Genomic DNA, 17,881 nt, shown 5'->3' on the forward strand with positions numbered 1-17,881 from the left:
CTCTACTGTTTGTCTTCATAACTTCCACGTTTTGAAGACTTTCGTAAAAATCGCCTATTCACCCCCCCTCTAGTCGATATAACGCACTTTCACTTTCTCTTCATCCTGATTATCCAAAAAAACAAATATGAAGTATATGATGCAGAAACTATTATAAATAAAGACCAATAAAATCCACACTTTGTCGAAAAAAAAGGTATTATAAAGATCAATTCATTGGAAGATTGATTCTGAGGTCCCATTTTTTAAGAGATGAACCCCGCAACAAACCCCGCGTCGTCCTCCTGGGCGGCACGGGGGAACCCGCCGCCGGGAGTCCCTCTTCCACCCGCTCCCGCATCGCCGGGCTGGCCGGCGAAGCCATGCCTGGCCCCAAGATGGTGGCGGCGGGGCGGACTCGTTTCCGTCCTGGTGATGAGCGCCCCTCCCCTCCCCTCCACGAGATCTGCTATGGGGGCCTTCCCCGGGTGGCTGCGCCCGTCCGGCGAATGGCGGCATCCTCGGTCGTCGTCTTCGTCGCGGCCCTACTCACCCTTCCCCTACCCCTCCCCTGATCCCATCTTTGTCAGGGGCGAAGGGCTGGATCGGTGGTGGTCTTAGAGTGCCTGAAGGCCTAGTCGGGTTCCAGATGCTGACCTCGGCCAGATCTAGCCCATGCTGGTGGTGGTGCCATGCGGTGCTGGAGGCCGGTCATCCACTTGGACCTGTCGCCTGGATGATGGTGGGCGCCATGAGGTGGTCCTTGCGCTCGGCACGAAAAGGGATGGCTGTGAGGTGGCGGCGGTCCAATTGTAGCTGCCGAGACTGTGGAAAAGCGGTGGCGACAACACTTATGTGACTTGGATAGTGGTGTTGCGTGCACCCGGTCTCGAGCACCGGGGCGAAAGCCTAGGTCAGACCCGAGTGGTTATGACTGGCAATGGCGATGTTTCTTTTATGTCGTTACCTTTGTTGGAGGCATTGCTCGGATATGCGTGGACTAATACTTCAAGGTGAAAACTTAGATTCTGGCCTTTCTGGTCGGATCCGGTGACGGCGGCGCTTGAGTGTCGCTCCCTTTCTGAAGGCGTTGCTGTTTTTTTTAGATCCTCGTCATCAATGTGGCGTCAATGAGTCAATGAGTGGTGCGGATATGGTCTTGGTTTTAGTTTGCCGATCACTGATCTGATCGTTATATTTTTTTCTTTACTCGCCTACGCATAGCTTTTGATCTTATGACTTTGCTAGTCGTTGATGTGTTTTTATGTGTGTTGGGTTGGCTATGTGCATATTAGTTATGCAGAGGCCGGGTGTGTGCTTATTGTGTTATGTATCCTTTTGATGTTCCATTTTGAGCAAATAAAATCCACCATTTGTCAAAAAAAATTCGAGAGATGAGACCCGAAGGGGGGGGGGGGGGGGGGGGGGGGGGGGGGGGTCTGTAGAGTATGTGGCTTTACATGTTGTTGCTCTGAAAATACCTCTAAATAAGTCACTAGCTCTAAAAAGAGTGTGTCGACATATAAATCTGCCTATGTAGAATTCTTTTAATAACATAGACTGTCTGTCTCTCTAGAGGCTTCCTTTACTTATGATGTATATGAATGAAACAAAATAGTAAATGTCAGTATGCCTAGGAAGGCAGGACCATGCATCAAGAAACAACTCATGGCCTTGAATGTAGATATATTCAGCCGCACTAGCTTCGCCGGCGTCCTCCGACGACGATGGGAGGGAAAGACAGGGGGAGAGCGGCTTAGGCCAACTCCATCGCACGACTCTAAACGGACGTCCGATTTGGCCATATTTTGTCTCTTTAGGGCGGCAATGGGTTTGCCTATATCCGCGTTTGTTCGATGGATCGTGGATGCGCCCAACGGGCGGCCACACCCCAAAACCTGTCTGGGTGGACATGAATAAAAAAATATAAAAACTTAAATGAAATGACTAAAAAAGTAAATAAACGCAGTTAAAAAATATAAAACATATATATGGGTTATGGCCAGAAAACGGCTCAGTTCGTTAGTCCACTTAAACGGCCCAGTTTCATAATTAACTTAATTTTTTTTAAAAAAAAGCCTCCCGCGCGCTCTTGCCGCGCCCGTTGATGCCGTGGCCATCGCTGTCTTCATTGGCCGCCGGTGTCGTCGTCGTCGCTGACGAGGTCGACGTAGTCTGGCGGCGTCCACAGGTGGGCCGGCGGTCCGTGGTGCACGGGGGCGGCGGGCTGGAAGGTGGTTGGTGCCTGCACCACCTCCTCCCGAGGCGAGGCCTCCCGCTCCGGCGACCGCGGTGGCGTGGGGCACCAGTTCACGGCCCCCAGGGCGTCCGCCATCTGCACAGCGGAGCACGACCAGCTCCACCCCTGGCCCACCAGGTCAGGGTGGAACGCGGCCACCGGCGGCTCCTGCACCACCTCCTCCTTCGGCACCATCTCCAGCTCGGGGATGGCGACGTCGCCGGCCACGGAGAGGGCCGTCATCTCCTCGAGGCCCTCCCATTGGCGCTCGTCGTGCGTGTGCATGGAGTCCTCCAGCACACGCGCCATGAGCCAGGCCTCCTCCTCCACCGTCATGCGAGGAGGTGGGGGTGGCGATGGAGATGGCGACGGCGACGGCGTGGGCGTCAGGTCGCGCACCCGCGTACGCCCCGCGCGCCTGGGGAGCCGCTCGGGGCTCACGTGGCCGCCGCGGCCCCGTCGACGTGCCGGTGAAGAACGACGCCCGCCGCATGTCGTGCTCATCGCGGAACCAAGTGTCCCACAATGGCGAGTCGGGGGCGTACCTCTCGTCGTAGTAGAGGTCGTCCGGGAGGAGGCGGCGGCGGCGCCGGATCTCCTGGCGGCGGGCACGGCCACTCAGCGGGACGGGCGGGATCGGCACGCGGTTGGCCGACAGGTGCCAGTCATTCGATAGGTGGACGTCGCTCCAGGGCAGCGGCGTCCTCGTCTCCCAATAATGGCGGCAGACGGCCGCCTCGATGTAGTGCCGGTCGCGCTCGCCGGCGGCCGTGGGCGCGATGGAGAACGCGGGCGGCGCTGGGGCCCGACGTGGTGGCAATGGCGACGCGGGCTCCTCCTTCTTCACCGGGCCGCGGCGGCGTCCCGACGAGGAACCAGCCTCGCGGTCGTGCTTGCCTTTGCGGCCATAGTTCCATAGCCCCATGGCTGCGGGCGGCCGGCCGGTGAGTTTTTGGCTAGGGTTTGGGACTGGGGCTGTCAGGTTTCGAGGAGGCCGTGGGGGTGGCGTGGGGCAGTGTGGACAACGACCGGTCCACGGTTCCCAATTAAAGAAGGACGGCGACCTTTCGATATGCGTATGACAGGTGGGCCCGCCCGCTCGTGCGCATTGATGTGGGCGGGTGGGAGATAAGTGGCCGCCTGCCACGCGGCCCCGACACGGACGAGGCGCGCGTCTGTTTGGTGTCCGCCGCGACCCATACCCGACACAAGTTTGCGCTCGAAATGGGTCGGCTCGGAGATAAAACGGATCAGATGAGTCTGAGCCGTCACGCGTTGGGCCGTCTCGTTTCTTTATTTTACATCAAACAGACGAGGCCGAACGTCACGCGGTGAAGTTGGCCTTAGGGAGGGAACGGCGACGCCGCCCATGTCGCCCATCGCCCAGGAAGAGCGACATGGGGGCAGAGCGTTATTTTCCGTCTATCAATCAATTTGTCACTGACAACCAGATTCCAAAAAGAATCTGTAAATATACTCCAGTGTTAATTAATCTTTTATCTCCTGCAAAGGAAAAGCCCTGTTTTTCTTACTCAAAAGGTCACACAGTAGTACTCCTAGTTTGCTCAATGCCAGAGCAGATCTTGTCAGCTAAGATCCCAAGTAATATCTCTTAAGTACCTACACATCATACGATAAGTAGTACTGGTAGTGGTCCTTCTGCTAGAGAACATAATGTAAATTGACAGTATGAAAATTTGCATGTACTGTGAATTCAATTGAAAATTCACATGAAAATTCTAAAGCATTAACTAAATTTTCTGTGTGAATTGACACAAGTCTTCTCTTGAGTGAAACTGCTAGTGCTGTACTCAGCATGTGAAGGTCAGCATATGACACTGATATGTTAACTAAGGGACTCTGAATGTCAGCATGTGAATATAATAAGATTTAGGAACTTGCTGTTGAGATTTCAGAAGCAAAGCTAAAAGAAGAAGCATCAGGAATTACTGTACACCTTTTCAGCAATCTGATAAACATTAAACTAAGTTCTTGAGAGGGTTCAATCTGACCTAAAATAAGTTGAGTAAAAAACAACCACAGCAATCTGGGAAGTGCTGGAATATTGTGTCACCTACAGATAGTGTTTTGTTCCTAAGTTCTTAATTTTAGACAATAGTGGCGATCATAGTGTTCTGTTCAATATTGGAATTGGCTAAAATAAGCTCTGAATTTTAAATAATTTGAATAATTTGGAATATTACGGCTATGTTCTACCTCACCAAAAGAGATCAAAAGTGAAACATCCAGGAGCTAACTGAGTTCAGTCAAAATTCAGTTAAATTTGCTACTCCATTAACTGTCAAAATTCAGTAAATATTCTGAACCCTGGATAGATGCAGACGTCGTGCAGCCACAAGATACATGGATAGATGCAGACGTCGTGCAGCTGACGACGAGAAACGTGGAGCGCGCGGCCGCCGCACACGAGAAGCCCACGCGCGCACCACCAGTAGTCCAGTAGATAACGCACGCGCTGATCGCAACACACCAAGATCGCAATGTCTGGTGCCGCTGACACAGCTGCGGCCGCGGCCGTCGCCGCCGTGGCCGGCTCGTCGGATCCCGCGGCGTTGCCGCTCAGCGGGCGCGTGGGCATCGTGACCGGCGCGTCGCGCGGCATCGGGCGAGCCATCGCGGCCCACCTCTCGTCCCTCGGCGCGAGCGTCGTCCTGGGCTACGCGGCCAGCGCGGCCGAGGCCGACGCGCTCGCCGCGGAGCTCCCGCGCGCCGTGGCCGTGAGGGCCGACGTGTCCGAGGAGGCCGGCGCGCGCGCCCTCTTCGACGCCGCCGAGTCGGCCTTCGGCTGCGCGGCGCCGCACATCATGGTCGCCAACGCCGGCGTGCTCGACGACAAGTACCCGTCCCTCGCCGACACCACCACGGCCGACTTCGACCGCGCGTTCGCCATCAACACGCGCGGCGCGTTCCTCTGCCTCCGCGAGGCTGCCAACCGGCTGCCCCGCGGCGGCGGCGGCCGGATCGTGGCCGTGACGTCGTCCGTTGTCGGGTCGAACCCGACGGGGTACTCCGCCTACACGGCGTCCAAGGCGGCCGTGGAGGCGATGGTGCGGACGATGGCCAAGGAGCTCAAGGGCACGCGCGTGACGGCCAACTGCGTGGCTCCCGGGGCCACGGCCACGGACATGTTCTTCGCCGGGAAAAGCGACGAGACGGTGAGGCGGACCGCGGAGACGAACCCGATGGAGCGGCTCGGGGAGGCCGGCGACATCGCACCGGTGGTCGGGTTCCTCTGCACCGACGCCGCCGAGTGGGTCAACGGGCAGGTCATCCGGGTCAACGGCGGGTACGTCTGATGATCTGTTGGCTGGCCCTGTGCCATGCCATTAGCCATTAGCCATCACGGTGGGAGCCAAATAATGCGTCTGGAATGGATGTTGCGGAAAACTGAACAAATAAATCTTGTGGGAATTTGTGCTTAGCATGATTTACATTCCGTTTATTGATCTATCATACACGACAAGCATCAATACCTGGAATCATCAAAGTACCTTCAACAACAAAGAGCAAGAAACCACACTACAAATGGACCATCGGCCTTACAATTCGTATGGTAGTGATACACACGAAAACTACTACTACTTGCTTATCTCAAACCTCATTCATTCATACAATTCATATACAATGTTTGCATTTCTAATACACATGAATCAGATGCCGTTGTAGATTGTGCTGTTTCACCAGTCAGCTCCTTGTAGCTCTCGGGTTGGCTTCCTTGAACCACCGATGCTTGAGCGCTTGCTCCGCCGTGAGCCTCTTCTCCGGGTTGCATCGCAAGAGGCCGCTCAAGACCTCGAAACCAGCCTCTGATAATGTCGGCGGGCCTTTGATCCTAGTCTCAGTGGGACAGGGGAATTTGTTGCGCAGAAAGCTTCCTGGCTGGCATCCGCCGGGCAGACGACGCCCATCGTATCCCGACCACTCTTTGATGTCAGCCATGCCAATAAGGTCCAATATTTCACTGAGGTGCTCCGTGTCTGACCTTCCATGGAACGGGTGCTTGCCGGCGAGGAGCTCAGCCATCATGACGCCGAGAGCCCATGAGTCGATACGCTCGTCATAATCCGTGCACCCAAGGAGGAGCTCCGGAGCGCGGTATCCCTTCGTCCCGACCGGGTTGGAGTAGGGCGGCTCATCGGCCATACTACACGACAATCCCAGATCGCAGATCTTGAGGTTCCCACGGCCGTCGACAAGCACGTTCTCCGGCTTGAGGTCGCGGTGCATGAACCCGAGACGATTCATCCTCCTCTCGCCGGCGAGAAGCTGCCTCATGAGCAGGCGAACCTCCAGCTCGGTGTGCCTCCTCCCGAAGCGGACATGCTTCATGACGTGCCTGAGAGTCGGCCCCACAAACTCCATGGCGAGGAAGGCCTCGCCGCCGAGGTGGCCGGAGGCGCGCGGCTGCACGATGGATGGGTGGCCGCTGCACGCCTCGAGGGCGCTGACCTCGCTAGCGAAGTCGGAGAGGTAGCGGCCGACGTCGCGGCCGTGAGCGCCGTTGGTCCGGAGGCACTTCATCGCCACGATCTCTCCCGTGCGGCGGTCCCTCGCGCGGTAGACGACGCCGAAGGTTCCCGCGCCGAGCACCTCGAGCCGGTGGTAGCGGCTGGCTGTTGGGGAGTTGGAGTCGTTGCTGGTGGCCGCTGCTTTTTGACTCTTGCGCGCTGCCGCCGGTGTGGCCGTGACGGCGTCGTCTGGGGCAGCCACGCCCACGGCCGGCGGCGTTGAGGTGGACCATCCCATGTTGCGGCGAGGAAACTCGTGGAGATGGATGGCCTGATCGATCGGCAACTAGAAGCTAGCTAGACGGAGGGAGGGAGGGAGGGATTGGTTTTGGTTTCTGATCTCACAAGGCCGTATGCGTATGCCATTGCCAATGTATATGTAGACGGAGAGCATGTACGCTAGCCTGCATTTCCATGTACGACTCGGTGATGGAATTCTATTCAAACTCGGACAGAAGGGAACGGCTGGACTGGAAGGCTCATGCATGTGCATGCTGGGTTCATGCAGTCATGCACCCAGCCAGCCGGCCATTACTCGTACGTAGCGCGCGCGTGCACATTATACTCTATACGTGCGAATTCTATTCAAACTCGGACAGACAGGGATGCGCACAAGTTGTTAAGCGGACGCATATCACGTTTACTCCATGACAATTTGACGTACGCACGGCCTCAACTAGACTGCTCCTTTTCAACACCGCAAGCTCGACTAAGAGCATCTCCAACAGACGCGGGCTAGCGCGATGCGCTAAAAAAAGTATACAGCGCCGAAATAGCGCTTTTACAAGCGGGAGGTTTACCAGACGCACAAAACCACAGCGTCTAACCTAGTAGACCCACGTGCAGCTGCCCACGCGCTCAAACCGGCGCCTCAAATTTGCAGCTCCGCTGCCCGCGTGCACTAAATTTGCAACTTCGTTTTTGTCCGTGCTTTATTTTATAACTTCTGTTAGAGCGTTATTTTTGATCACCCACGCACTATATAAGAATCTTTTTCAGCACGCGCTTTATATAGCGCGTCTGTTGAAGATACTTAAAAAAAAACACTCAAAGCGGCCGGCCAATGCATGCCATAATGTGTGTGCGCGTCTCGTGCGGCATATGCATGCATGGACCGGTGCACTCCGTCATTAGCAAAAAAAAGGAGCACTTAACCAGATTCAGTTACCTTACAGCATCCAGCGGGTTGCCCAAACCCGTCTCAGACGCCCGGTAAAATCCGACCCAGACGGATGTTTCAAACGTCCGAGCTGATCAATACCCCTTATATTCAATTTAAATGTAGGATGGATATAAGGATGGGATGCTCGGACGCGTCCGTAACGTCGCACCTGATAGGTCTACCTTACCATATATTGCACCAAATTCACCCCCTTGATTTAACGGATCCATTTGCTCTCTTCCCTCTTCTTCCTTCTCCGCGTCGAGCGTCTCGTAGCTCCGCCGTCACCCTTACTTTGTCTAGAATAAAGGCTCACGAAGAGCCTGGCTTTGAATTAAAAAAGCCATCAACCGATCAGGAGTTACAACAAGCACCCAAATTACAACGGTCAAACCGGTACAACGAGGAACACTAAAGAGCAAACCCGAACTACATCCTCCATATTGCAGCTAATGAAATGAAAATAAAAACTACATCCTCCATATTGCAGCTAATGAAATGAAAATAAAGATTACTACTCCCTTCATTTCAAAATAGATGACTCAATTTTGCACTAACTTTAATACAAAATTAAATCATCTATTTTGAAACGGAGGAAGTACTTGCTAGAGGCCAAGCACTCCACACTAGGTTCATAGAAATCAAGGACGAAGCAGCAGAGCAGGACATTTCCACCGTCGAAAATGGACCTTGCTTGAAGCGTGCCGGCGACGTGGAATCTCCATGATCGAAATGGCTATGATGCCAAATGTGAACTACTTTCTCTATTAATCATTCAAACGAGTTCATCGTGTTGGATCTATCCTCCCACATATCTCGGTAGCTACAGTGTCTTGGCCGAGGCCACCTACTTCTGTTCCAAGTCACAGCTCACGACATACACATGTATTTGAATGAGACTGTTACATCCCGATTAACGGAGCCGGTCTGGGCCTGCAAGCCATTGGGGAAGATTGTGACGACGAGTGGGCCTAAGGGCATCTCCAGCCGTTCAGTCTCCCAGGGCGCCTAAATAGAGCGGCCTGGGGGCGTACCAGCGCCAGTTCAGCCCCTGGGGCGACCTAGCTCCCAGTCACGCCCCCAAGCGCCGGTTCCAGAATGCGGAAAATTTAAACTTGGTCGTTCCCGCTCTTAAAAGATGTCACAAATCCGGCGATCAGACGTAGTCTGGCGTTACAAAAAATAGAGTGCCGCACGCCGCAAGTTCGCGTGCGCAATGATTCACTCGGCGGGGTCGGCTCCAGGCGTTGGCGGAGTAGGTGTGCGCGGGCTCGGCGGTGTCGGAGCTGCTTCGGTGCTGGGCTGTGTCGGCGCGGTTTCGGCACTGCTGGGCGGCGATGTAGAGGCGTCGTTCGGGCTTGGCGTCCGTGTGGTCGTGGGCGCGGGAGCTTGTGTCGTCGGCGTTGCCGTCTGCATCTAGTTCAGGATGAGGCCGTGCTCCGCCATGTACCACGCCCTGAGCTGCTCGTCGTTGCTCTGGAGCATGTCCGCCCCGCCCATCAGAAAAGCCATGTCGGTGTTCCTCTTTTTCGCGGCGACGTTCGTCCGGAGCAGGTCGAGCTTGATGGCGCTGTTCTTCATCAGCGACGACCACCGCGCCTCGGTCTTCTCTTCACGTAGGACGGCCCGGGCCTGGGCGTCGGCGAGGCAATGCTCGATGGACTCCTGCACTCGCGCGGTTGCCGCGTCGGCGTTTTTCCCCTTCTTTGCCAATTTGTGGCCGTCCGGCCGCCCCTCTGACGCGTCCGGAGTCGTCGCGTCCGGCTTGTCTGTCTCCTTGGCCTTGTCGAAAACACGTCGGACTTCCGCCCACTTCTCGCACTTGTCAATGCGCTTGTAGACGTGAAGGTGCTTGAAGTCGGCGTCTTGGTTGTCGCGCCGATACATGGTGAACATACGCAGCAGCTGCGCGGAGGAACAAACAGTTGGCGGGCGGCGGGCGTAGACGACGAAGAGATGCGGACGAACGGCGTGCGTACCCGATCCTCAACGCTGGCGCCGCTCTCCGGGCGAGCCGCGACCTCCTCGACGATTCCATGCCATTTGTTGCACGCCAACTGGATACGCCCCCAATGGTTCGCCATCGCCTTGGAGCCGCGCTGCATGTAGACGCCTTTGAAGTACGGGTCGACGAGCTTCCGCTCGTCGAACTCGGCCTTGATGCGGTCCCAGTACGTCTCCAAGCTCTGGTTTGCGCCGGTGGTCGGGTCGAGGCAGACGACTTTCCATGCTTCGGCGAGGCATTCCTCCTCTTTGGACGTCCACTTGATGCGCGGTTCGCCTGACCTAGCCGCCCGCTTCTTCTTCTTCGGGCGCCCCTTCGTCGGAACAGGAGCCGGCTCCTCCTCCTCGGGTTCCTGCGCTTCGTGCGCGTCCTCGCCATAGACGTAGCTGAGCTCGGCCTCCATGTCGCCGCTGAGATCCACTAGCTCGTCCTGGGTGGCGAACCCGGGAGACGCGGCGGCCGCGGTCGATCCTGTCGCGATGATGTCGTCCATGTCGGCTCCTGTGTCGTCGAGGTGCGAGAAGGGCAGCGGTCCACGGCGGAGATGGGGCGTCGGTGTGGACGCGTAGACGGCGGGCGGCGAGTAGTTGTATGGAGGGTACTGCACGCCGACGAAGGCGGGCGAGGGTGTGCGCGTCGCGGGGTGGCCATGGGGAAGGTCACGTTTGGGTTGAACCCCCCGTGCGCGTCGCCGTCGGCGTAGTCGGGCGACGACGATCCCCATGAAGATCCGACGCCTTGCTGTCCCCAGGGCGCGTACTGGGCGTGGCTGACGACGGGTGGATTCATCATCCCCGCGTGATCGACCGATGAGGAAGACGCTGCCGCACGCGCCGCGTTGTCGCGGGCCTTCTTGGCAATGGCCCTGTTCCGTCGGTCGGTGGTGACTGCGTCGCGTCGCTGAACTTCCACCCTCCACTCAGCGCTCGACATGCCCGGTGGCTTCGATGGCGGCGCCCTGGGCTTTCTCTGCTTCGGCTGGGCCACGGTGCCAGTCGTGGTTGCCGCCACGCGCGGCATGGCGTACTTCTTCGGCAGCATGGCGGCGACTGGAAAGCGAACTGGAGGGGGTTTGGCGGGAGAAAGGGAGGGAATGACGGGAGGAAGACGAGCGAGCAGGAGAGATGCGAGGGAAAAGCGCCAAGAAGCGGCGGAAAAAGGCCCTCGGGTCGCCGTCAGGGCGGGCTCACGCGCCTTTTTCGCTTGTGCCGGCTCCCCAAGCGCCTCCCAGGGCGCCGGGTTTGGCCTGGGTCCGCCGGCAGCAGTTTTGACCCGAGTCAGCGAAAAACGGGCTTCTAGAGACGCGACTGGGCCGTTTTTTTAGTGCCGACACGGCAAAATTGTCTGAGAAGAGCTTGTTGAGGACGCGGTTGGAGATGCCCTAAGGCTTGGCCCACGAGCTGAATCTTCGCCTTCGCGCTCACTGTCTTGATCTTCAGTAATGTCAGTTGAGACAGGTGTGCTAAAAAAAATCGTTAGAGAGCCCGCAAAACTAAGTGGTTGCACACACGTGGGTGGCCACCTTTCACTGCTCGAGACCTTTGACCCTGGTTTTGTGGGCCTTCAAACATAATGTCCGCTTAGAGCATCTAATAATAAAAGATGCAAATTTAAAGATGTAAAACAGGAGGTGTAAAAATTTACATCTAAAAAGAAGGCAACTCCAACAGATAATGTATATTAAAAATGTAAAAGAGCAACTCTAATAAATGATGTATATTTGTGATGTAAATGGAGTTGCTCTTAGACAATTAACATCACCTTTGTTGCTCTTAAACTTTTTACCTCTCCCAACAACTACACTTATGTGGCCCATGTGATCCTTGATAAGCGTGCCACATGATCCTTGTTGGTAATAGTGAGAAGTGTCGCCATCAGCTATGGGGACTTGAGGAGCTTTCAGATAACAATATCTTATAATTTTCTCTCTTTTCTTTTTGCAAAGATTCCCAGCCAAAAGAACAAAAGTGACAAGCTTACAGAGAGCCTAACTACAAATCCCAACTCTCCTAACCATGGCCTCCTCCTCCCACCAAGAAGAACTCCATGAACAAGGCCAGGAAGACGAAGAAGGGGAAGACCACGACCAGCATGGCGACCAAATCACCGCTCCACTTCGTATGCCGGCGGAGCCACAAAAATCGTCGGCTCAGTCGTTTTCTGGGCGTGGACTGGAAGACGATGGCTGACGTTGCTTAACTTCCCGTGCAGTGCAGCCATCAAGTTCGCCGGAGGAAGGGGAGGAATGGGGGGAGGCAGAGGACTCGCCGGTGGAGCAGGTGGCGCTGACGGTGCCGGTGGGAGACGACCCGTCGACGCCGGTGCTGACGCTCCGGATGTGGGTGCTGGGCGCCACCTCCTGCGTGGCGCTCTCCTTCCTCAACACCTTCTTCGGGTACCGCAAGGAGCCGCTGGAGATCACGGCCATCTCGGCGCAGGTCGCCGTCGTGCCGCTCGGCCGCCTCATGGCCGTGGCGCTGCCCGAGCGCGCCTTCTTCCGAGGCCGGCGGTGGGAGTTCACGCTCAACCCGGGGCCCTTCAACGTGAAGGAGCACGTGCTCATCACCATCTTCGCCAACGCCGGCGCCGGCAGCGTCTTCGCCATCAACCTCGTCACGGCCGTCCGCGTCTTCTACGGCAAGCCCATCTCCTTCTTCGTCTCCCTTCTCGTCGTCCTCACCAGCCAGGTTCGTACTTCCTAGGCTCATAGCCTTCAGTGGTGGAGTGGAGCATGAATGAACTGGTACTCTGCTCCGCCATGCATGTAGGTGCTGGGGTTCGGATGGGCGGGCATATTCCGGCGGTATCTTGTGGAGCCGGCGGCGATGTGGTGGCCGTCCAACCTTGTGCAGGTCTCCCTCTTCAGGTATTATCTCTGAATCTGCGATAAGTTAACAGTACCCAGTAACAAATACTCCTGCAACATCAAACAGAGTGTCACAGTTTTCAATGTTATCACTTATCAGAGCAGCATCATATACTGTTGCATCCTTATTCAATAAAGTGTCGAAGCATATTATTGCAGTTTGCAAGCATATAATTTCTTATACGTAGGTACTCCCTCCGTTCCAAAAATAGATGACACAACTTTATACTAACTTTATACTAAAGTTAATACAAAATTGGGTCATCTATTTTGAAACGGAGGGAGTACATATCTAGATCAGCCACTGTACAGTGTCGCAGCATCATGGCTGACGAATTGTTCTAGCTAGCTAATCATTGTGTGATAGCGGGTCATGATGGAGTCGTCGCAGCCTTGAATGTTAGGTAGCAAGCGGCCAAGTTGCACGTCGCCATGGAAGCTGCGCTGAATAATACTTCCTCCGTTCCAAAATAGATGACCCAATTTTATACTCTTTTCATTTCAAAATATAGTGCGCCTGCGCTTCCTAATGTCAAACTTTAACCATAAATTTAACGAACGAGACCGACTACGGCGGAAGAAAAAGTTACATAATTAAAAACTTTTTTCGAATACGAATTCCCTGATATAACTTTTGCCCCCGCCGCAATCAGTCTTGATAGTTAAATTTACGGTCAAAGTTGAAGCACGTGGATAGAGGAAGCACTACATTGTGGAATGGAGGGAGTACTAAATTTGTACTAAAGTTAGTACAAAACTGAGTCATCTATTTTAGAACGAAGGGGGTATTACTGTGTGAACATTCGATCCTATCACTTTCCTGTGCAGTCACTTAGACACTGACATGAAATCAACGCTGTCACAAAAAGTAGATGTCAACATCCATACATATTGCCTTACAAAACTTCTGCATCGAGCTACCAAAAATGGACAGGAATCAATTATGGAGTCAAGAATAAAACCATTGCGGCGCTGGAGGATTCTGGCAACTCTAACATCAATCAGCGCAGGTGCAAATTACACAAGACAGAACCAGAAGGGTGCCCGGTTAGCCTGAATAAATAAGAAGAGCGCCGATCAGCCTCCATGTAAAAGAAAGAAAGCTCAAGAAAACAGAATAATTTATTACCACTTCCAAGATTCTGTGAAGCTCATGACAATAATTTTACAAGGGGCAAAAACAGGACGCAACATCAGGACTAGATTGCAGTAAATCCAAAGATTCAATCACCTACTGTATTTTTATGACCAAAATGCAGTCTCAGTGCTTTTACCAGTTCCTCCTGAACCGAGGCCCACAATTTTTAAATGCATTGGATAAAAAATTGTGACTTCAGAAATTAGCAAGTACGCTCATCAAAACAGAAACCTTACATGTTTGTCAAGATATTCATAAATAACGCCTCGGAAAAATTCAGCACTTTGTCAGGAATTTTTTAACAGTTTGTTGAAATGAAACTTCTACCAACTAATGAGTACTACTGATGTGTTTATGAACAAGTAACTTACAGATTCATGAATCATGATACATATGCTGATCAGGGCACTTCATGAGAAGGAACGAAGGCGCAAAGGTGGCACGACGCGCACTCAATTCTTCATGGTGGCATTCGCGTGCAGTTTTGCCTACTACATCTTCCCAGGCTACCTGTTCGAGATGCTCACTTCCATTTCCTGGATCTGTTGGATCTTTCCCACCTCCGTAGTCGCTCAACAGCTCGGCTCGGGCCTCCACGGCCTTGGCATAGGTGCAATTGGGCTTGACTGGTCATCCATCTCCTCGTACCTCGGAAGCCCTCTCGCTAGCCCCTTGTTTGCCACTGCCAATATCGCTGCGGGCTTCTTCATCTACATTTATGTTGTCACGCCCATCACATACTGGTTTAACGTCTACGAGGCGCGGAGCTTCCCTATCTTTTCAGATGGTCTCTTTACGGCGACTGGTCAGAAATACAACATCTCTAGTATTGTGGATTCCGAGTTCCACTTCGATGCAAATGCCTATGAGAAGAATGGTCCACTGTACATAAGCACCTTCTTTGCTGTCAGCTATGGCCTTGGTTTTGCTTGCCTGACCGCAACGATTGTCCATGTTCTCCTTTTCCATGGAAGGTATGTAATTTCACTATGTGCTTCCTTTGTCCTTTGAGCAAAAGTAGCGAGATATGCGACTAAACTTGCAATATAATACTTGTGTCCAGTGAAATTTGGCAGTTAAGCAAATCAGCTTTCCAGGATAGAAAGATGGATGTACACACAAAGCTTATGAGGAGATACAGGCAGGTTCCTGAATGGTGGTTCATTTGCATCCTTGTCACCAGTGCTGCAATCGCCGTGTTCACTTGTGAGTACTACATTGAGCAACTTCAGTTACCCTGGTGGGGGATACTGCTTGCATGTGCCCTCTCCATTTTCTACACCCTTCCAATTGGAATCATTACAGCAACAACCAACCAGGTATATATGAACTCCAAACATGAATTAACGCAGATGGATACTATATGCATGTCTTACAGCTCCAGCTAGGAGCAGCTAGCAGTTTAGCTATTTATTATATCATATTGACAGACTCCAGGTTTGAATATCATCACGGAGTACATCATGGGTTACTTGTATCCTGGACGACCTGTTGCAAACATGTGTTTCAAGGTATATGGCCACGTTGCCCCTCGTCAAGCTCTAGCATTTCTGCAAGATTTTAAGTTGGGCCACTACATGAAGATTCCCCCAAGGACCATGTTTATGGCTCAGGTCAGCTACTACACTAGTCACATGAACAATGATCATTACTTGTCCAAGATAGTCACATTTAATTTTTCCCATTGTATCAATTGTACGTGTCCCTAACTAAAAGTGAAGTTATTGAAAATAACAGGTTGTAGGCACTTTGATATCAGCATTTGTGTACCTTGGAACAGCATGGTGGATGATGGACACAATCCCCAATATATGCAACACCGAGCTCCTCCCAGCAGGCAGCCCTTGGACCTGTCCTTACGACCATTTATTCTACGATGCATCAGTCATATGGGGCCTTATTAGCCCACGCAGAATATTCGGTGATTTGGGAACTTACTCTGCTGTGAACTGGTTCTTTTTGGGCGGTGCCATTGCTCCCCTCCTTGCCTGGCTTGCACACAAGGCATTCCCAGGCCAAAAATGGATCTTACTTGTCAATATGCCTGTGCTTCTTGGTGGAATCAGTCATATGCCTCCTGCCACTGCAGTCAACTACACTGCGTGGATATGTGTTGCATTTTTGTCAGGTCATGTGGTCTATAAGTACAGACATAACTGGTGGAAGAGACACAATTACCTTCTTTCAGGTGCCCTTGATGCTGGTTTGGCATTCATGGCTGTCTTGATATATTTATGCCTGGAACTAGATAACACCACTTTGAACTGGTGGGGCAATGTTTCAGATGGATGTCCTCTGGCTTCTTGCCCCACTGCAAAGGGTATAATTGTAGATGGTTGTCCGGTGCATAATTGAGAATATTCTCATGCATCCACGGCAGGCCTGGGAATAAAACTGAGAGCAAAAAAAGATGAATGAGGGCTGCAGGGATGAGAGGGTTTGCATGATATTCTTCTTTGTATATAAATAAAGATTCAGAATATTCACTAAAGGTCTGCATTTAGAAAGAATAAAGAAGAAATCCCCCATGACAGTTTAAATTTGGGTACCTGGCTTTTAGCAAGTAAGGCTTTAATGTCAAATCTTGTTTGGATGGCAAAATCTTTAATTGCGTAGTAACATCAGTATGAAGGTAATGCCTTGCAAATTTCACTTGCTAAAAGCCAGGCACCCAAATTCGAATAATTCGAGCAGACAACATTGACTTGCACAATTATTTAAACAAATAAAACAAAATTGGATACAAGTAGAAGGTTGCAATTTGCATCAGAAAAATCAACTGTTCTACGGCAAATATTAAAATCTATCACTTCTTTCAATTATTATCTAGATATGAGGTACTATGTAGCAGTGCATTTGGTAAACACATTCCTTGTGTTCAGGGTGATAGCAGAATGTGCACCACTGATGATAGGAGGTAACGATGATACAGTTCTGCAAGCTTGCTGTATGAGTCTCGCCTTTTATAACAAAACCATAATACCATGAAATTGGTTTACCTGTTGCCATCATATATAACTGGGTAAACTGGAGAGTTCACAATATATGCAAAAATTTCTTCAACTTCATGTCTGACTGCCAAAAGAAAGTGTAAGGTATGAGTGACCAAATATATGTACAGAGAGAGTATTTAAGGAAAATCAGAACTCAACACCAAGGGTGCAGAACTTCAGAAAATTGTACTGTAGTTCCCACGGTCACAAGTAAAAATATTAACTGAAGCAACGGCACTATAACCTGTGGCATGGCTACTTACTCTGCAGAAATCCATCAATGCATCCGCTCTGAACTTTTGCTCCTGAACCAATGCTGGGCAGATGGGGATCCGGCGGCATTGCACAGCCGGAGGAGATGGGATCCGGCGGCGGGGCGTGCAGGGCCGGGGAGGGTCGGGGCGGCCAGAGGAGATGGGATCCGGCGGCGGGGCGTGCAGGGGCGGGGAGGGCCGCGGCGGCCAGAGGAGGAGATATTTTTTTTTTCGGAGGGCCAGAGGAGGAGATGGAAGTCAATTCCATCGAAATCAGACCGGGCAAAGCTCCGTAACGGCACAATCCTAATTTTGTTCATCCGTTCTGTGTTTTGTCTTTCAGTTTTTTCTGATTTTTCGTTCTTTTTTCATTTTCATTTTTATTTTTCTTTCTTTTTCATTTTTATTTTTTCATTTTTCAAACATCTTTCCAAATTCATGATTGCAAACATCATTCCAAATTCATGAATATGCTTTTGAAATCGTGAACATTTTTTGAATTCGCGAACATTTCATGAAATTGTGGAATATTGTTTGAAATTATTCAACATTTGTTTGAATTGGCAAACATTTTTTGAATCAACATTTCTGAAATCTGGTAAATTTTTTTGAAAAACATGAACTTTTTTTGTTAGACAAACATGTTTTTTAAGTCAACGGACATTTTTTGAATCAATGATTTTTTTTGTAATTCATGAACATTTTTTATCTTAGTG

The 17,881-nt window shown here is 52.0% G+C and overlaps 3 protein-coding genes and 1 long non-coding RNA gene across 5 annotated transcripts; 2 read left to right on the forward strand and 2 right to left on the reverse strand.

Annotated features, from left to right (window-relative positions):
- The first annotated feature begins 4,644 nt into the window (after positions 1 to 4,644).
- On the forward strand, positions 4,645 to 5,660 carry LOC125528081 (NADPH-dependent aldehyde reductase-like protein, chloroplastic). The gene has a single exon (XM_048692597.1). The coding sequence runs from the start codon at positions 4,720 to 4,722 to the stop codon at positions 5,533 to 5,535; it is 816 nt and encodes a 271-aa protein (XP_048548554.1). The 5' UTR covers positions 4,645 to 4,719; the 3' UTR covers positions 5,536 to 5,660.
- Positions 5,661 to 5,675: 15 nt separating this feature from the next.
- LOC125528069 (putative cyclin-dependent kinase F-2) lies at positions 5,676 to 7,044 on the reverse strand. The gene has a single exon (XM_048692588.1). It carries the CDS (start codon positions 6,983 to 6,985, stop codon positions 5,924 to 5,926), a length of 1,062 nt encoding a protein of 353 aa, XP_048548545.1. The 5' UTR covers positions 6,986 to 7,044; the 3' UTR covers positions 5,676 to 5,923.
- Positions 7,045 to 11,878: 4,834 nt separating this feature from the next.
- Positions 11,879 to 16,458, forward strand: LOC125528054 (oligopeptide transporter 7-like). Of its 2 annotated transcripts, none has more exons than XM_048692573.1 (7): positions 11,879 to 12,032; positions 12,126 to 12,601; positions 12,683 to 12,780; positions 14,323 to 14,892; positions 14,982 to 15,237; positions 15,349 to 15,531; positions 15,656 to 16,458. In XM_048692573.1, exons 1-7 carry the CDS (start codon positions 11,930 to 11,932, stop codon positions 16,271 to 16,273), a joined length of 2,304 nt encoding a protein of 767 aa, XP_048548530.1. In that variant the 5' UTR covers positions 11,879 to 11,929; the 3' UTR covers positions 16,274 to 16,458. The 2 variants fall into 2 exon arrangements, with proteins under 2 accessions (XP_048548530.1, XP_048548538.1); XM_048692581.1 differs by having other exon boundaries at positions 11,913 to 12,032; positions 12,131 to 12,601.
- On the reverse strand, positions 15,629 to 17,344 carry LOC125528091. The gene is made up of 4 exons (XR_007292320.1): positions 17,175 to 17,344; positions 16,097 to 16,300; positions 15,857 to 16,011; positions 15,629 to 15,768 (listed from the first exon to the last, which is right to left on the reverse strand). It is a non-coding gene; the product is annotated as an uncharacterized LOC125528091 (long non-coding RNA).
- Positions 17,345 to 17,881: the final 537 nt, after the last annotated feature.

This window comes from Triticum urartu, chromosome 1 (assembly GCF_003073215.2).
Source record: "Triticum urartu cultivar G1812 chromosome 1, Tu2.1, whole genome shotgun sequence".
NCBI lineage: Eukaryota > Viridiplantae > Streptophyta > Magnoliopsida > Poales > Poaceae > Triticum > Triticum urartu.

What these genes read in the sequence shown, in the direction of transcription:
- LOC125528081 (XM_048692597.1), top strand. Translation starts at nt 4,720, where the DNA reads ATGTCTGGTGCCGCTGACACAGCTGCGGCCGCGGCCGTCGCCGCCGTG.
- LOC125528069 (XM_048692588.1), bottom strand. Translation starts at nt 6,985, where the DNA reads ATGGGATGGTCCACCTCAACGCCGCCGGCCGTGGGCGTGGCTGCCCCA.
- LOC125528054 (XM_048692573.1), top strand. Translation starts at nt 11,930, where the DNA reads ATGGCCTCCTCCTCCCACCAAGAAGAACTCCATGAACAAGGCCAGGAA. An exon ending in GTGCAGGTCTCCCTCTTCAG is followed by an intron (nt 12,781 to 14,322) that starts GTATTATCTCTG and finishes TATGCTGATCAG; the next exon opens with GGCACTTCATGAGAAGGAAC. An exon ending in GTTCTCCTTTTCCATGGAAG is followed by an intron (nt 14,893 to 14,981) that starts GTATGTAATTTC and finishes ACTTGTGTCCAG; the next exon opens with TGAAATTTGGCAGTTAAGCA.